A 21,155-nucleotide genomic window follows, 5' to 3' on the forward strand; every position below is an offset into this window, starting at 1 on the left:
ACCTTTTTAATAGCACACAGCTGTTTGGTCATAAAATCTGATCATAGCAGATGAGTGTACAGTTTGACTTTCTCACACAGAGTAAGCTTTGTTTCACCATTTATATAGGGTTTATATTTAAATTCTATCTACTTTTTAGTAATACTCCAATAACCAATGGGAATAACGAACGTATTTGATGATTGGCAGCGTATTTGATGATTGGCAGCGTAAAAGATGTGTTGAAGTACTCGCTTTTGAAGTCTATTGATCATTCCAGAAATCGAATGAAATCTATTAACAGATTATCTGCTAGTGTATATATAGCTTATGACAAGTGTGGTATAGTGTACATACGGCTTATGAAACGTGTGGTATAGTGTACATGCAGCTTATGACAAGTGTGGTATAGTTTACATGCAGCTTATGACAAGTGTGGTATCAGTCATTCAAAGCTGAGCCTAGTAGACAAACAGGAAAGCATTTGACCCTACAACCATTCATATTTGTTTGGAACAATAGGGTGGGGGATAGTTGTGTAGTTGATTGATTACATGACCCTTGATATTCAACAAACGACCTGTTAGCGATGTCCTGTGTAGGAAGTTTAATACATATATTGGTTTAACCTGAAAAGTCAATGTTGCGCAGCGAAGTTACCGAATAATCGTCGAGCTAACAATACCGTCGAGTTAGTGGTAAACTCTACCAGCATGTGATGTTATCGCTATTATATCATGCACCATGATGCAATAGCTTACTTAACCAGAAGGTAATCAGTATTATTTAGCATTTATGAGGTCAGCTAACTGGTCATCACGAAGTGATAACAAACAACTGTCGGCTGTTTATAATTGTATCACTCGTGTCGTCTAAGAGGTGCGTGTCGTCTAAGAGGTGCGGCTTTTTCATAGCAAAAACATAAAATCCGGATAATGGAAGTTTTCGTATAAGATATACAGTAATTGAAAGTAAAAATATTTTACCCTAGTAGTGAACTCATCTTAATTTCGAAAGCTCTAGTTTTCATAAAACTCGAATTGTTAATCTGCCAAGTCATGTGATAGTCGAGAGTTGAATATTTCTGATCATTTGGATCGTACTTAATATGGCGCCATCAGCTTTGTTAGAAAAAGGTTGGCACTCGGGGAATAACCTGTTTCCATTTGGTCTATTATCATCACTCAGAATTAATTGTCACTCGTCTCCTCACTATATCAACATAATGATGAGACACTTCGCTCAGTCGTTAGTTGCTACTAAAGGATCTAAAGCTGATGCTGAAAATCGATGGCTCGATGAGGAAGTGAACATTTGTCAAGGGGTGCGTTTTTATACTGAGCACAGTAACAAGCCATATGACTTTTGAAAATATACCAAAACAATATATTTGATATTATTAGTGATGCCTTTGGTTGCTTATCACCTTCAAGCTCATATAATTTTAGGTAAATTTGGTTTGTTGTTTTTAATAGTCTATGTTACATCTACAAGCAGAACAGGATGCGTGCCACACATATAACATAGTATTATCCCCTCATTTATAGTGTTGCATTTAAACTGTTATAAAGCTGTATTCACGCTAATGTAATGTAATGGTGTAGTTACACTGGTGTATTTACACTGGTGTAATGGTGCATTTACACTGGTGTAATGGTGTATTAAGGCTAATGTAATGCTGTATTTACATCAGTGTAATGAAAGATAAGCCAAATGCAGCTGAAATTAATTCTAGTATTTTGGTATTTTCTCAAGTTTGTCAATTGTCAATTTTATGCACACATGTCCGATTGCTAACCAATATGAAAACATACATTCGTAGTTAGAGTTGATCCACTTGCAACAGTGCTATTGTGGCTATCAACTTGTGGAAATTTGTTAGAAAATTGAAGGTATGCTCCAGGTAAGTTGGGCCTGTGGATTAATTAAGGAGATGCTGTTGAGGTAAAATGATTTTGGAACAACTACTAACATACAATGTAGGGTAAATGGTTTGTCTTTTGTTTGCTCGTTTAGGAAAGCTATGTTTGTATGCAGGTCAGGTGGAAAAATAGATCTGTCATGTATGCATACATGTATTGCAATGGCATTTGCAAATCTTTGAAAACATACAAACATATGGCTCTCTATGGTCCGTGTGGCAGCATATATTTTGCCTGCAGTTAGCTGGAAGCTGTTTTGCCAAGACCTGTCGGTCTTGGAAATACATGTATTTCTGGCATTGTATAATGCGGGTTAAATTTTGGTTGCAGAGAAGGCAGACGTTGTTATGTGGGTACAGGGGAGAGCTGGCAACCCGACACGTCGTGCCATCATAAGGGAGCTGCTGGCTAATGGCAAGGCTTGGCCAAAGAACATCCGAGTTGTCACGTTTTTCATGGTTGGCACTTTCGATGATCCAAATTTACAGATGCGTCTACAATATGAATACGAGTTGTACAAGGATATAGTGCAGAATGACTATATAGGTATGCGTGTTATACACTTCATACCCATACCGGCATACATTACCATTATCTCATGAATTGTGTCTTGCTATATCTACAGCTGAATTAGTGTGTGACTAGACAGACTGATGTTTGCCGAGGGATGCCACGTGTTCTGGTAGTTCCTCCCCAATGCTTCGTGTGTTCACTATCTATGAATAATGAATGCTTGAACAAGGTGTATATGGTTTTTTTATCTAAATGTGTTTTATTTAAAACATTGTTTTACGATTTTGCTATTGCTATTATGGACATACATGTAGACTTACAGGGACACATACATGCACACATGCATAGACATATACATACATGTATGCATGGACATATACATAGACATGTACATAGACATGCAGTGACATGCATTACATACACATGGAGATTGACATACATGTAGACATATAAATATAGATGGACATAGATATGTATATATAGACATAAACATCTAGGTAATTTATGTGAAAATAGCCATACACAGTGGAACCTCTACTTAGGCAAGTAATTTGTTCCGGAAGCCATTTTATAAGTAGAAAATTTCGTAGGTAGAAACGCATTTTATCATATAAATTCCCTAATCCGTTCCAAGCCTCTACAAAATTCGGACCATAAAACCTTTATTTGAACACAATGACACTGTATTTTTCAATCCTTCCTCAAAAGTGGCGCTTTATTAGCGGTGATGTTCAAATGGCTTTGTTGTGTTTTTTAAATGGCTCGTCAGAATTTTGGGAAAATAAATTTAATCCTTTCATGGCGAAGCGAATTTCGCCTATATTTTGCACTCTCCTTTGTGCAGAGCGACATTAACCCTTTTGGATGCGAGGAATCTGCCATAACTTACCTCCAATTTGTTGTAGATCTTTAAATAAAGATGCATTGGGACACCGAGTAATATTGCTACCAGTTGATATCTATTGCTTGCAATCAACCTATGATGATCGTATAGCCTGTATTGCAATTTGTTGGAGCATTGAAATTTTTTATTTTATTCTTAATTTGAAGGCAGTTGTATTTCATCACTATATTTAAGTCTTGCATAAATGCTCATTGCACTCATTGATAAGTTTGCAGCCTAAACTGGCTTTTTATGTGCGTGAGGAGTTAGGAGTGTTGATCCATTGTAAGCCGAGTTTAGATAGCTACAATCATGCGATCAAATAATATGCTATAAATCTGCACATTTATGATATATATATATTAATAATCTATCAAATGCTACAAATATATATTTAAGAACAAGTGACATAAACCAACCATATTACTAATAATTGCGGAAACAAATTAGCATTTTTGAAACACAAATATTTGAATCATTTGCTCAGCCAGTGGCGTTCTGATTGTTGCTTTTGTTTGTCCCCAGACTCATTTTGTCTTTTGGCTGTTTAGTACCTTCCACAGTGTTTTCTGACCTTAACTCTTCTTTTGCTCTGATGATCTAGTATCTGATGATATTAGCGTCCAATCAATTTTTTTAACGGAGTAAAACCTTTACGTTTTGCTATTTAGAATACACCTTTCGCACAAATAAAGAGAAATCATGTGTAACGTTGCACATGCGAGCTAAGCAGAAGTTTTAGCCTCAAAATTGTTTTAGCCTCGAGATTCTATCGTAATTACTAAACCGTTTTTCATGTACATCGAAGTATCAAGACACAAGAAACTACTATTAGCCTGATACAGTTACATGTATGAATGTTATGCTATGATGTTGCTTTCAAAGCTTGAACGAAAAATCGTAAAGCTCTGGAGTTGAAAATGGACATCGATATGAACAGCAACAATGAAAAGATTAATTGTTATTGATGTAATTGAGTCATTATAAGTATCATTTTGTGGACACTTTTCTACTGATCACTCGCTATTTTGGGGTTGTAAAGATTAAAGAATGTCTAAGAGGTGCTCAAATAGAGGTGGCGTTCAATTAAAGGGTGGCGTTCTATTTGTCAACCCTTCTCCTATAGTGGCCGTCAAATAGAGGTTGTGCTCAAATAGAAGTTTTAATATATATACAAATATATATATAGTATTTGTATAACTTATAAATACATGTAATGTTTAAAACCTGTAACAAACACATCTTAGCATAAATAGAAAAGACACGCATAAAAAGGACACAGAAATATCGAATAAAAACTATGAACTTGGTTGTTTATTTGATCTAGACGAGGTTATTCAAAGACTGTTTGGGAGTGGGAGAACAACTGTCAAAGGACATGGGTGTTTTATTGTTATCTTGGTTTTGTTTTGCTCAGAAGAAACGTACTAAGAATGAAGTAAAAAGGTTACATCAGCGCTAACTGAAAAGCTGCAGGTCATCATAGAAAAAACGACCTGAATTGTTGGCACGTACAGAATAAAGTTGTCTTATTCTGTATGTGATATGAGACAACTTCAAATTAAACAACAGAGTAGGCAGCCAACAGTTGACAATTATTAACAACTGTACTGTATGACAATGAACACCTGAATGTTGAATGAAAAACTCATTATTTTTCAGAAAAATTGGATCTTTTTGATTTAAATTTATTTCTGTCGATGCTAATGATTGTTTTGAAAAATTTGATTTTTTCATTCATTATTGTTTGTTTCTTGTCTGTGTATTGTATTACACATCAGAATACCGGTACACCCACTTTTTATTATTAGTGACTTACATGCTTTAATTCGACAAGTTCTTATATCTTTTGCATTCAACAGCCATATGAATTATTATAATGTGCAAACTACACGTACGTTAGTGGATGAGAGCTTATTTATAGCAGTTTCGCACAATGTACAAATGAGAGTCGAAGATATAACAAGTCACTATGAAATATTTAAGCACATTCTGTCTTAGTGTGATCGATGCTGTTGATCATGAGAAATATAAATGCCAGCTTTGTTAGTATCGCGCCTTTATCTTATACATGTATGTATTTGAATGGATGGAACCAAATGTGGAGAATACTCTTTCGATGCTCTCACTGGAGCTGATTGCAGTAACGAGTTTTGATGCCACAATATCATGGCATGTAGTGAGTACATCATGGCTGAGTAGTGAGGAAAAACTGTACTAGATATAGTTGCTACCGGGCAAGATTGTATTTCAAAAAATATTGATTTCTACCAACATAAAAAAATCAAAAAAGAAAGTTATGATTCTTTTTGAATGAATCAGATTTGAATTTTTTGTGCCAACCTTGATGAACTCACACAATAAATTCAAAATTAACACACAGTAAAATTTAACTTTCTTTTTTTTTGCTTTTTCGTTTTTTATCATTGTTTTGTTTTTCAAACAAATGGGCCAAAATACGAAATGTCTTGCAGTCTTTAACATCTAAAAATATATTTCGTAAGTTGAAGCAATATTTCTACAAAAAGATGTTTTGAAACTTTAATATTTCGTATGTAAAGTCTTTGTTGAGTATAAGTTCCATTGTACTGTAGGCGCTCCAACATAAATAACCCGTTCCATGAATGTTTATGTTACAAGGATTTTACGTTATGCGAATAGTAAAATACATGTAAATTGCCTAATCTATTCCAAGTTCTTTCATAACTCACCCTTTGTCCATACAAAACAAAAATACTTAAAAGGTTGACTTGCAACAAAATTCACGTTACAGTTATTTGGTATCAAAAGATTCACCATGTGTTACTCTGTTGTGTTGTATGTGCCAAATATGTGGAAGTGTGATTACAAGCTCTTAAAAGCTCAAAAACGAAAGACTAACAGTAAAGACTATTCTACAAAGTAAAACTATTAGCAAATACTTTATACGTCTACAATAAAGCAAGACAACAAAATATTTTACTATAAAACGGTACTACCTGTTTTTATAGTAAAATAAGTTAGTCGTTTTTCTGTACCCAGGAGTCAAGGTTAGGATAAAAGATAACTTTCGCCGATTCTTCAACTCATGAAATTCAGATTGGTGGACCGACGCTGTAACACATGCACCAATCGATCATCTTTAGTATACATGAACAATTGCCCAGCTACCTATTCATTGTTTTGTCGACATATCTGACAATCTATCACGGCGAACTAGAATTTCACGGAAGTTGTATAATAAATATTTATATATATATATAGTAGATATAACATTATACAAATAATGTATGAATTGATATAAGATTGATATATTGAGATAAGATTGATATAAGAAGCAAAAACTTCACATAAATTCTTTACATTATTCGAACTTTACGTTATAGGAGTGTCTACTGTACATTGAAATGGATATTAACATAGACATATAGGTAGATATGTATGGATATGGACATGTCGGCATATACATAGACCTGAACATGAACGTAGACAGTTATATTCATATACATAGATGTATACATATACATATATACAAACATAGACAAATTCATGGATATACAGTATACATAGCCACAGTCATGGACATGATGGACATGAAAAAATACATGCACACGGACATACATATACTTTTTCTTAGTTTAGTATACTGAAAGACTAAGTACAGTGCACCCTCGAGATACGATGTTAATCTGTTCCAAGACTGGCATCGTATGGCGAAAAAATCGTATGTCGGGGTATAGAAACCATTGTAATTATACAATGGAAAAATGCAAGGTAAAAATCGTCTAAAATTTTATAAAATTGCGGTACATATTGAAAATTAGTAACAAAATAGTATGCTAATTTATGTTTAGTATGTATTTTGAATTAGTTTACTGAATTTCAACTTATTATCACGAAATTTTATCCTTAATAAGTTTCTGTCTTCACTTTCATTATAAAATTTAAAACTGGTTTAAATTGAAAACTGCTTTAATTTAATTCTGGTTGAAACCTTTTTCAACCAGAATTCAATAAGAAAGGCCGAGTGATGCAGTTATCGAAAGCGGCCTCTCACACACCTGACCGTTTAATGGCTACCGAAAAGAAAAATTTTATTTACTATTGTACAGGACGTACATACCTTTGGAGTAACGTGACTTTAGCTGGTACATGTAGCGAATAAAGTAGAGAGGAGGTAAAAACGTATCAATGTTAATTATGTTGCTATACACTTGAAGGTTAATTTAATACGTAATGAAATGGAATTTTTAGCAGGCGAAAGAAAGTTGTCTAGTCCTGTCCAATTTTTCTTGTGATTTAAAAGAAAAAATGCTGGTGCAATGTAGAAAACTGCTAGCTAGCTAACGCTTGTAGAAGGATCCAGAGAAGGTGCTACAGTAGTTTTTCTTGTATGAAACGTGCACAGGAATCAATGTAACCATACGTACAAAGTTTGTACGTATTTATACACTAGAGGACAAGGCTTTAACAAGTTTTAGAAAGTAACGTGAATGCATCAACTATCTTGAGTAGCTAGTTATATGAGTTACATACATACGATGAATTGTATTCACATAGGAGATAACAAGCCCATCTGCAAAGACATGGTTAAACAAGAAAATAAAACATAAAATCAAAAGGAAACAAATAAAATGAATAAAATATGAAAAATGTGCCACACAAGAGATAAATAACATATATTATACATGTATTGTTTTAATGTACCATTCCACATCAGTAAATTGAACACTTGAAATATTTCTGCCAATGTGGGGGTTTTCTGTATCTTCTACCTCCTCGCCCTTACTAATTGGTTGCTCCTTTTGAATGGTGATCGCGTGCATGGCCTCCTAACTCCTTCAAATCTTCAGTCGTAAGTTTCTTTTTGTGCTTGCTTTAATAGAGTTCTTGTTTTAATAATAATTGCAAATGCTGATTGGTTGCGATCATATTCCTTGACAATGTTAATAATATGGGTGCCTTCTTCTTATTTACAACATCCAACTTTGTTGACATAGAAATCATTTTTTCTTCGTTTTGTATCAGTCTCAGATTCCATAGCTAACGAATTAAATGTAGATACTCGTAGTTATATACGTATGCTGACTAAAAGTTTATAGTAAAAGATATTATAACGCTACAAATGAATATTTCCTCTGCCTTGAGTATTTTACACGAAATTTTCCACGCGGAATTCTGACATGAGAGAAGTCGATCATCGTGTCTCTTCTAAACGTTCTGAAAATGGTTTCCGCACACTATGTTTCGGTGTCTTTTTTTATTTCGACGTGCGTTATGAGCACACCGACCGCCAAATTTCAACTCGGGCGAAACTTTTCTCACAATCGTATGGTGAAATAAAATTCGTATAGCGAGGTGAAGATCTCACAATGTTTGACTATGTAAGGTGAAAAAATCGTATATCAGGGTAATCGTATCTCGAGGGTACACTGTATTTACATACAGTCATATCGAGACATACGAATGTTCTGACATACTAGAAAATCGAGACTTGAGCAGGATTTTGAGCAAGTTTTTTCCTTGACATGCGAGCAATCTTTGAGGTACGATCGTGCGAGCCAGTTCTTGATGGCCACTATTAATAGGCCCAAGTATACATAAGTATGCGAGAGGCCGCTTTTGAAAACAGTATTTCTCAGTCTCCTCGAATCAGTTCAATTTTTTTTAAATGGTTAAAAGTGAGGCAAAAAGTGCCAATGTGGAAACAGATAATAAAAAGTCAAGACGATAGAATTAAAGTGAGTTTAGTAAAAGAATAAACCTTGACTTAAAGTGTGTGTTTAGTATGCTAAATGAATTCAAGTTAAATTTTAAGTTTCTGTTATATAGCGTCGCAAAGGTTTAGTGTACCGAATGTGTTGCTATCAAGTCTCTCAAACTGCTGTTAGTCGCTACGTCTGTCTGTAAGGTAAAAACTGACAGTGGTGTACATAGTTATGTTACATTTTATTGCAGATTTTAGCAACTAAATAGGTATTTGTTACTTTGTTTGTGTATGTACTGAATTACAACAATTAGAATTACGTTTTCCCTCAGTAATATCCTGCTTTGTGTTTTTTCATAGGATGGTAACGGATTAATTTGTATTTAGATAATATATATAGGTAATAACAGTGCCTTGAAGGTATGACTGTGCATAGTACTTAACTTTGATCATAGTGGCAGTTACCTAAAAATTGAACACAGCTATCTCAACATTGACTCGATTATTTGGCTTATAATTACAAATAGCTCTAAATAATTGATCGAGGTCGTACTTACCAAATCAACCAGAATATCTGCTAGTGTGCATGCAGTGTAACGCTGCCATGATTTGTGGTTACACATTGACTTCATTGCATGTAGTCAGTCAACCACACATGCTTTGCCGTTATATTTCCTTAGTTTTCTACACTCTTTTATAGAACACTATAAAAACCAGACAGCCAAAATGATCTCAGCTATAAATTTCCTTTCGGACTATTGCGGCAAAAGCAAGCTGGCCATAAGGATGGATGATGACGTAATATTTCATCCAGCTACAATGTTTGAGAAAGTTGTTCATCTCATGCGGGAGAATGTGACTAACAGTTATAACGCGAGTGAGGACTATCACAATCACACTCAGTACATGAAGTCTTACGATGCAGCCAAATCTAAACATATACCTTTAATACAAGTCGACAACCGTGGTTCCTTGTTCAATGAGCGGGTGGACGACTTGTCAACAGAACGTGAATCTACATCATCCTCAAGTCTTGTAAATCAAAACACAATTTTATGTCATATATTAGCTCAAAGAAAAATTATCAGACCTGATATGAAGCGAACATATCCGGTAGCTTTTTCAGTCTTGCCCAAAGAAACTATATATCCAGACTTCTGCGCCGGTTTCTTTATAGCCATGTCTACAGATTTGCTTCCAAAGTTTCAACAGCTATTTTCCGTAGAACCGCCATTTTGGATTGACGATTCTTATTTAGGTGTTCTTCAACGCAGATTAAAAACTGTTAATGTGGCTGCAAACAAATTGCTATTTTTTAATGTGCCCAAAACATCGTCACTTCGTAAACTTATATCCGGTGCTACAGATACTGATACGATTGCTGTGCATCTGATGCAGGGTGAGCAATATTATAAAAGATTAGCTCGTAGCAGTGCCCTCGATGACCTACGTTACTATATGCATTTATAATTGGGTTCTCCATACTCATCTCTCATGTTTATATTTGAAAACTAATTCAGCACCATTTTCTTGCATATTTACTATATTACAACTGGACTACTTCTGATATCCAATTTTTGTTTAATGTGAATTAAGATTAGACCATATTCGCTGTTGGCTCTCAGAGGTGCTTTCCTTACATCAGTTATAACGAGGATTGTTTTTGTTAATGGATTTTTGCTCAGGCTTCCTCAGAGCTTTGATTTTTATATCGTAATGTTATTTTTTTATTTAGATTTAGTGTAACGGTATATGCCTTATAATAATGTCTAATATCGATAGTCTTACAGGTGATCGGTGCTAAATAAATAGCCATAATTTCTTTGCAGTCCATGTTCAGTCTTTATAGAAAACATCATAGCAAATATAATCTAATTATTTATCACAAGATTACCGCAACATCGTATGAGTTGATATTGACATCTACTGCAAGTGAGCTTACAATTAAGGAATTTACAGTAAGTTTTTTCAAAGAAGCAACAATGTTTTCGTCTTCTAATATACATGTATGTATAAGCAAAATTATAATTTGCTTCCTTTAAATAGCCTATTGTTGTTTGATGATGGTACATACAAGATCAGTGGTCTGCTCATTTTCACTGCTACCTACTCAATAGTTCATATATGCCATATGTATAGTATGTTTATATTATATATATAGTAAAGGTAAAATGATCATTGGGTATCTTTAGGTCAACTATAAATTTGCGATTTGATAAATTTTTTCACATATCATTTGCACAGTTTTTATAATAAATAAAAAAACTGCTGATGAACTTCAAGCTTAGTTAATTCTCAGAATGCATGTGATGCAGCAACTCGATACATGTATATAGCTATCACTTTAGATACACGGATATAACTATCTGATTAGATACATGTACATGACTATCAGATTACATACATGTGTATAACTATCAGGTTAGGGGCATGTATGTATGTAGCTATTATATGTACCTGTACATATATATATATATCTATCGCATTAGATACACATATATAACTGTCACATTAGATACGTGTGTAACTATCGGGTTAGATGCATGTATATGACTATCAGATTAGGTACGTGTTGTAACTATCACATTATATACATGTATATAACTATCGTAATGGATACACGTATATGACTGTCACAATACATACATGTATATACCATCACATTAAATACATATATATAACAATCAGAATATGTACATAACTATCAGGTTGTTTACAGTTATCAGATTATAACTCGGATAATACATGTACATAACTACCAGATTAGATACAATATCTGTCACATTGAATACACACATACAACCATCTCGTTGGATACACGTATATGCTATCACATTAGATACATGTACTTGTATATAACTATCACATTAGATACACATATATATCCATCAGATTAGATACATATATACAGCTATCAGATTAGGTACACATAGCTATCACATTGGATACATGTATTTAACTATTACATTGGATACATGTATATAACTCACATTGGATACATGTATATACCGTAACTATCCCATCAGATACATGTATATAACTATCACATCGGATACAAGTATATAGCTATCACATCAGATACATGTATATAACTATCACGTCGGATACATGTATATAACTATCACATCGGATACATGTATATAATTATCACATCGGATACATGTATATAACTATCACATTGGATACATGTATATAACTATCACATCGGATACATGTATATAACTATCACATCGGATACGTGTATATAACTATCACATACCTGAAGCAGATGCTTGAATGTGTTGCAAAGGGTAGCTGTTTACCATAATCGCAGATGTACAGCTTTAATGAGCCCACTCCGCGTGTGCACTACTTAGAGCCAGACAACAGTGTCCGGTAGAGTACTCACACTAAAAGAGGCAGCCGTCCACAGATTCATTTGGTGTTGCTATAGATCAATGAAACAACACAATTTAAAACAAAATTTATTTAAGAAGTACAAACAATTAATCTGTAATATTTTGTAATTGGTATCAACAAATCCAACTACATGTACTTGTCTCTAAAGCAGCCATTACATTAGACTCTACATGAGAAGTTAAATTATACATACATTTGAAATGGTTCAAGCAACTACCACAACATAGGGTCTATTTAAATAACGATCATATATGGTCATTGATTACTGTAACTTACAAATTACCGTACTAGTGTCAGTTTTTATTTGGACATGTCAAACTCCCATGACATCTATCGTTACATTGCTCTCCAGCTTTAAAACATTTATGTTGCACCGCTTGCCACCACTCTGTCTGCAGTTAAAAAGATGTAATACACAGTACTTGAAACGGTGTTAGTGGTGTTAGTATACCATAATCCAGCGATATGAACCTTTAGCTATGGACTGCATATCTATGAGATCAACTTGACCCCTGGAACCGAAGTCGTGTGAGATAATTGGCTTTACAACTGCACCTTTCCTGGGAGCACACCTGCGTTTTTGTTGACATTATATTCATAAGGATTTGTACAGCTCGAACGAATGGCTCGCAATGTTCGCATGCGTTTCATTGCTCTGATCATCTTGTCGCAGTCACCATGTCCATTTGAAACGTGGGTACATTTGATGATATCAATCATATCCTCAATGTGAATGAATCTTCAATTTGAACACTTTGATTCAGAAAATACACATTTTATACCATAGGTATTACAATCACGATCGCTCATGTGTACATTATTCTAAAGACAGAAGATTTCACTCGGTGTTTCTTTATGCACTTTGTAGATCAGCCATTATAAATTTCACCCTCGCTTGTACTAGTGTTTTACATTGCATCTTATTTAACCTTCAGTGAACTTTTGTATTACCTAAGGATTTATCTCTTCAGCGTGCATTGTGTAGTGTTATTTCTCTCTACAGCACAGCCTGGTTTTATACAAATAAGCTATTTGACAAAGAGTGCAATCGATTTCACACTTTTTAGTTTTTAGTAACACCTAAAAGAAATAATTTATGAAAAGATATACACGCAATTGCCTACTCGTAATAATTTTCTGTCTACTTATGGAGTGTCTGTTTAGGTTTTGGGGTGTCTTTGACAATAAAAATTGAACAAGTAAAACTGTTGAATCTATTGCTTTCTGTGATCACACATGCTGTGTGAAACCATTAATGTCGCTCAATATTGTAACAAGTCCCTCAGAGCTACCTAAAGGCGTGAAGTATTCCCAAAACCTAGTCTTCACTACCCTGGTAAACGATTTGGTCATAAAACACTTGTTCAAAGTTGCTCCTGCTCGGATTTCATAGTGTTCTAAAGACATAGAAAGCCAGCTGTCTTGCAGATTTGAGTCAGTAATTAGGTTGAGGATAGTTTGAATTAGCCTGCTCCTCCTAGCTGCCCTGCACTGACATATTCAAACCAATAGACATATTCCTATGCTATTGTATCAAGTACGTAGTGAAGTAAAACTTATTTGGAGAGGGTAGGTAATTCCAGTGGCCAGCAGATAGGGCACCAGAGACGCTGCCCATTAACGATCTCAAGAGTGAGACAATATGCTAACTCGCAAGTGAGCCGATACATAAATTTATTACTGTGTCCTAAACTCATCTATATAGGAGCTACAGCTATTTTTATTACAAGATTCTCTTGCAGTCAGTCAAGGCAACTAAATCTGTCTATGGTTGTGTCTATGATCTGTCTATGGTTGTGTCTATGATCTGTCTATGGTCCTATAGTTGTGGCTTGATTGTGACATTTGCCATTTATTACAAAGAGCTGCACGTGAATGTTGAAGTGATTTCTGGTTTGTGCCAAATCAGATTCACTATCTCGACAGGAAGGATATGGTATTCAGAAGGCAAGAACAGGTCGAGACATGCTAGCATTTCTATCCTGTTGCAATGGCAGGCCTATAGAAATTTTGTTCATTCTCGACCTCTATATGCTGCCACGGTACATCACTACTATAATGCAGTGCTTTTACAGATGTTGTTTTTGGCTCTGCAATGTGTCCAGTTCACCCTTCCGTGTGTAAGGAGTTGATGCTTTAACAGCCATTAGACAATGCTGCCCTGGTGGTACCAGATTACATGGATTACCGCTAGCAAATTCATATAGCCTGATCAAGCACAAGCACTTCAATATAAAAACTCTTTATTTGTATTAATTGGTCACCTTGTTTCAATCATCATTAATTCAGCTAAGCCAAACATTTCATATACAAGCCACAAAATATATTAATTTATACAGCACAAAAGATAAGTACAAAATTTTGATCAATCAGAACTATAAGGTGCTATTGAAACTCACTAAGCATGACTATTGCTAATTAAACATAATCACAGTCAAAACTGTACAACATTTTATTTCAAATATGTGCTACATGTGTTTTAAAAGAACCATGGTGCTGAATGTCAATGAGCCTTGGGTGTCAATGAGCCTAAACAGTTGAGTTAGATTATGCTGTTTTGCTGTTGAGCAATGTCATGTTGCAGGTGTTAATTTTATGTGTAATCATCCTAATGTTGCGGTTCTTATTGCTGCATAACCTTTCAACTTTGATTAATTATATTCTTGCAATGATTTAATTTTCAAACAGTTTAATCCCTTTAGCAATTCAACTAGTGACTGACTCCAAAATCACTCTAATTCTGTAATTCTGCATAGTTGTAGATGAATACTAAACCTCTGAAATTAACTATTTTGCAAAACATTAGCAGTAACGTAAATTGCAAAACATGCTGAAATCATTATAAGTTGTCCTCACATTGTTAGCAAGTCGAAGAACCACGTATCGTCTTTGGGATCTCGGCTGAAGGTAGCCTGTCTTGACAAGCTGTTGTTTTTGCGTAGTTGTACAAAAATTTCGAAAAGTTGTCCCCCCCCCCCGTCGAGCTGCGAGCAACAATAGCTGTTGTTGCTCGCCGCTCGACGGGGGGACAACTACGCAAAAACAACAGCTTGTCAACACAGGCTAGGCTGAAGGTAACTTTCAGAAAATCGGCCTTGTACCAAAATCATCGGCGAGTCTAAACTCTCTTGCTTTTGAAATTAAAAAATATTACGCCCAGATAATCTCACGTGGGTTATAGCGTTCTCATGCAATAAATATGTCTGTTCTCTGACCGTAGCCTAAATCATCACTCTTTGAAATGTCGTCGTTAGCAAAAGAATTAGCGGAACAGTTCTCCAATTCAGCACCTGTTTTTTTGGACCCCGAAGACGATCTCAGAAATGGTAAGATACAACAAGTCCTCAATTGTCAAGAAACGTACGTGTTGATTTTTTTAGCTGGTATAACTGGAATAAGCAGATTTACATTTTTACGTATTTCATAGTTGGTGAGATATGATTTAGTTTGCATATTGATTTAGCTGGTTTGATTTAAAATAGCTTGGTGCTTTTGTTTACTGATTTCAGCTGCTTGTAATGAAATCTGATAATTATATCATCAGTTACAAGACAACCATAAGCTCATTCACCGTAGCAACGGTCATTAGGATACAGTTCAGTTATGGTCGTGGCTAGTAAAAGAACATGAACGTATAGTTGGTACTTCTTATGCTATAGTCTGGCCAGTGTGTCAATAAATGAAACATACCAACTTGAAGCTCTACATGCATCTCCTTTATAGAATAGCCTACGTATTATAACTAGTGTTACTGAAGGCTATGTCGTAAAAAGTCATGCTTTATGTGCAGACAGAACTGGAACGTCTGCAATTCGTGGAGTTATTTTCGTGATACAAAAAAGATCCACTAGTATAGTGGTATTGGAAGTTTTACTAAGCATCCATTGACTTTTAATTTCAATTTTCATTTGCCATGAAAATGTTAAGCAACGCAGTTTTATTATTTGCAGTCACGCTAAGTTTCAGGAACCTAGGTGTCTTAGCCATGGTGGTCTTGGTGTATGACTACTTTTTATGGTTGTTTATGTGTGTGTCCAAGGAATTATTAACCAGAGCATATGTTCGACTGGAACAAACAAAAATAGACTGGAACTAGTAGATATGAATGCAGCATCAAGGGTGTAAAGAGTCCACCTATTGTACAAATGCTTGTCTGTCATTAACAACTACGGAGGAATAGATTCAGGAGTCATTAAACTATCAATTGGTCTTTTGTTTTTATATGTCTGTCACATATATTTAAGTTTATAGTTACTCAAGTTATTTAAGTCTTTGCCAAGTCCAATTCTTGTACAACATTTGTGCTTGCGTTATCAAATTTTGCATTATTGCGTCTTTAGCAACACCTTTCATAAAGGCCTACAAAGATGCGCAGGATAAATTATTAGCATAATTTATGTTTGCATGTGAATATATCAGTCACTTGAATTTGATTACCTAAGCACAAGATAACTGTTTATTATGTTATATTTGTTTGTTAGTTTATTTGCTTATTTGCTGATTTTATTTATTTGATAACCTAAATGATTTACCTAATGTTTGTGATCTCTGCATTGTGTTTGTTGCATAATTACTTTACTACTATCTGAATTTTTATTTTTAAATGTTAGACATTTGATTAGCGTTTTTGACCAGCTCTCAGGACTTATATGCAGTCATATCTCAACTTTCGATCACGCCAGCCTAACACTTTTTGAATATGAAATGTGCGAAATTGGCGCAATTATCTATCTACAAATAAAGTAATTATTAACATAATTATGATGTATCAAGTTAATTTAAGTTATATTTAGTGTCAGTTAGACGATTCGTTTACCTTTGAGTCTGTAGTTCTATGTTGAGCAGCAGTCATTGGTTTCTTTTGCAGAGACTGTAGCTAAGATAACATCAGGTGCTATTGATGAAGAAGATGTTGTTGAGTCGAAGAGCACACTTCGCAGAAAGAGCTCGGCTCTATTGGCTGATGAAGACAAGCGATATGCAGGACGAACGGTTAGTGATTATAGTTTCTTTAGCAAGTAGCATATTCGTGTGTTGATCTGTTTCTATCTGGCCCGCAATCCACTTTTCTACTTATTTCATCACTCTGATTTGCAGTTGAGATGTTCAATGTAAGTTTGTGACATGGAAAACAAATTCAAATACTATATTGACTTGTTACACGATGGTGTTCCTGAACTGCAACGCCATTCAACGAGTTCTACTTGTGTGAGTATTTGCTCAGGTAACTAGAAAGTCGCTGCTTGCTAGTGACACAGATAATGACAGCGATAGTGAGGCAGACCAAAGCAGCAACGGAGGAAATGATTCGCTTGATGGCAGCTTGTCCTCGGAAGAAATTGATTATGATTTGACAGAAGACGTTTCTGGTGTGTGTCTACTTGTACATTGTTAACATGACATCTCTTTATAGACATGCTTTCGTTGCAATCCTACATTTGTGAATACCATTTACATATTATGGTAACTTTTCCTGGATACATGCCCACATTGATAATTCATTATTCACGCTGATTCAGGACTCAAGTATGTAGCGGTGAATGATGATGTAGTGTATAATACGGGTATGAGAGATATCACTAGCAACCAAAGTGATGACTCCATTAAAGAGAGTGGGATGAGCGGGAGTGATGACGAGTTCTCTGATGAAGACCAGTATGACATGGATCTCTCAGCCTTGTATGTCACACCTTAATAGTTGCTGGTTGAAGTACTCATTGTAATAATTTAGTTTCAGTATGTATCCGCTTGTAATTAACCCTTTGGCTGAGTTAAAGCCTCGCAAAAACACCCCGAAATCGCGTAATTTATTTTTGAAAATTAAATAACATTGGTATTCTATAAACATTCATAGCTCAAACTGAAATTTATTTCTATTAACAAAATCTTTTGTACTTAAACATTCATTCACATATGTACTACTACAAAAATCTACGACTATGTACAATTGTCCCTGTATGAAATGCTTGGAAGCATTCCTTTCGGTGGAGTTTAACGCCACAGCGTAGCCGTGCGAGCTACCATAACAATCACTTTTCTCTGTATATTCAAAAGTCTTAAGAGTTTACACCACTCCCATCACCTGAATTCTTTTTATACTGATCAGACAAAAGATCACTAATGATCGCAGGATAAAATAAATTTTTGTTTTACCGTTTTGAATTTTTTTCAAGAAGTCGCGATTTTTTTTAGCTTTTAGCACAAGGCAACGTCTCTCAGATAATCGTTTAATATTGTAATTCATCGACTAATATCTTGTTGATGATATTTAAAATTTACTAGCTTTTTATCCATTGTTTAATGTTACTAGGCGACAGCTTTATAAACGCTACCGAAAGCGACATAAAAGTCATTTCCTAACACAACAGATTAACGACAATTTGGTCATTTCCCCAGCCAAAGGGTTAAACATTCGTTTTGACTAACAAATCTTTTTATATCTTGCAGTGCCAAGGGAACAAGACTGGCTGATGAATCTGCTGCGGATAGTTCTATGACTCATGCATCTGGTATGCAGCATTTTCTATGATTGTTCTTCCATAACTATCATTGGTTGTCTGTCCCTCACATCTCTGTCGGCCCACGTAACAGAGCTTTAGGTTTTGACTACTGTCGACCTTTTCTTCATAGATGCAAGCGATGTTGAAAGTGATGAATCTGAAGGAGTGACTGCTCTGAAAGTTTCTGAACCAGCAGCTGATGTGAGGAGAGGTCAGGCTGTACAGAGTCAAATAAGTAAGTTAGAAAAAGCTCTCCAGCCTTACTCATATTTTGTCTTGGTATTGTCTGCAGGCTGACTCTTGCTTCTTTCTCTGCCTAGTTGTTAAATTCTTAAATTGTTTACTTACAGAGCTGTGGGAAACACTTTTGCAGCTACGCATTCTGCTACAGAAACTATTGATTGCAAGCAATATGCTGCCGCAACACGATGTCTGGCAGCAACTGAGCTCAGATGAGTCAGAGAATTCTCAGAAACTTTCTTCTGAGACACTATGTGGAGGTTACTCAATATTCTCTTTATCATATTCGTTGCATCGTCCTCTCTGCGTCGCAAAATTTATTTGGAAATTTTATACGATTAGAAATGGTTATCATCTGCAATTAATACAATTCTACTACTTCAAACTCATTTGTATCTCAATTGAATCAGATTGAATTGAGATACAAATGAGTTTGAAGTAGTAAAATTGTTTTAATGTTTTGTCAATCAGTTCGTGACGTATGGTACTTGTCTTAAATATGCGAGAGTCAGTTCAGAGAGTGATGCGCTATTTTCAGGTCTCCTCACTTATTGTACATGCTCTTTTTTGTTACCATTTTGCTTCAGTACTTTTTGTGAAAATGTCTTTTATCGATCAACTTTGATTATGTATCGCATACGAACACAGTATTAGCACATTAATTGCAAATAATCAAGAGAAATAAAGTTACTGTTACCATTCAGAAAAAGGTAAAAATACACCCCAAGGCTAAAAACTCAGACTGTGACATTCAATACATGTTCTTAGATGTGCTTTAAAAAATAAATCCTTATTTCTAAACACCTATGGTATCATACACATATTTTTCGTTTCTTGCTTATTATGTATCAAGTTTTACACGATAAAACAAATCTGAAGTTCCTAGCTCTCTCATCTGCACTTCAATATAAATAAGGTTTTTTCCTAAATTTCTGCATTTGTTTGAAGTAGAATTGCCCAACTTCATACAAGCTTAAAAGGTTTAGACTTGACTTGAGCCAATATTGTTCTTTAAAATATTTCATAGCTTTGCCACCTAAGTCGAATTTTTATTTTGAGCCTTATTGGAATGGCTAAACTTTTTCTTATTTCAACAATTGGACCAATGGAATAATAAAGTCAAATCTCAACTTCCAAATTTTCCAACACATAATAATTCAATTTATATATACAGTCAAACACGGATAACTCGAACATCACGGGACCGAGCGAAAGTGTTCGAATTATCAGAGCGTCCAAGTTATCAGAGCACTGTCACAAGTCCATGTATTTACTTATTTATTAGTAGATACATGTATATATACAAACTATAATATAAATCAAAAGCACAAATGGTTTGTTTCAAATTAAATGCTTCTAATGTAAAGTTTAAAACGTTTTTATCAAAAAGTATATAGATTTTTCTATCACTTGAGATTGGTTCGTTGTTTGAGGTGATGTTATTGCCAGGACGTTTTTTAGATTGACATTGGCAAAACTTGATCGTTGTTGAAATGCTCAAAAGAAAAGACATTTTTTTCTTTTGAGTGTTTTACCCACGATCAATTTTGCCGATTTTTCTTGAAGTTTTTTGCAAAGATTACCTCACTTTACCTCGCTTCCGAAGGGCGATCGCTAAGCGGATGTTTGGTATAAATCAAATTTCACCAAACCTTTAGAAAAGTCGTTGACAAAAATATTTTTCCGATGGTGGTAATAACGACGCTTATGAATTACGAAAAGTTGAGGTTTACCTCTATGGCTTGGAATAAAGTGATTTTCTAAAGCGATAACAACCGTTCCGGTAGCCGTTAGGCAAAAAACAGTTCGAGTTAACAGTGTTGAGTTCGAGTTATCTATAGCAATTTATCATTACGTGGGAACGGACCAGAGAAACCGTTCGAATTAACCATGTGTTCGAGCTATCCGTGGGCGGGTTATCCATGTTTGACTATATATATATATATATCAATGTTTGTCTCTTGTTTTCTGTCGTCGATGTGTCCAGCTATAGCGATTAAAGTCCTGCAATCAAAAATCCCAACCTTACTGGA

The 21,155-nt window shown here is 34.9% G+C and overlaps 1 protein-coding gene across 2 annotated transcripts in view; it reads left to right on the forward strand.

The window, feature by feature from the left end:
* Window positions 1–21,155, forward strand: part of LOC137394742 (protein AATF-like) — a 54,494-nt gene that overhangs the window by 16,147 nt on the left and 17,192 nt on the right. The window contains exons 3-9 of one of the 2 annotated variants that reach the window (XM_068081507.1): window positions 2,232–2,447; window positions 17,250–17,374; window positions 17,607–17,751; window positions 17,902–18,061; window positions 18,830–18,891; window positions 19,013–19,117; window positions 19,233–19,382. In XM_068081507.1, coding sequence (XP_067937608.1) covers window positions 2,232–2,447; window positions 17,250–17,374; window positions 17,607–17,751; window positions 17,902–18,061; window positions 18,830–18,891; window positions 19,013–19,117; window positions 19,233–19,382 — 963 coding nt within the window. Of the gene's footprint in view, window positions 1–2,231; window positions 2,448–15,537; window positions 15,709–17,249; window positions 17,375–17,606; window positions 17,752–17,901; window positions 18,062–18,829; window positions 18,892–19,012; window positions 19,118–19,232; window positions 19,383–21,155 lie in introns of those variants that run through there. The other variant, XM_068081515.1, reaches the window with a different exon arrangement.

This window comes from Watersipora subatra, chromosome 1 (assembly GCF_963576615.1).
Source record: "Watersipora subatra chromosome 1, tzWatSuba1.1, whole genome shotgun sequence".
NCBI lineage: Eukaryota > Metazoa > Bryozoa > Gymnolaemata > Cheilostomatida > Watersiporidae > Watersipora > Watersipora subatra.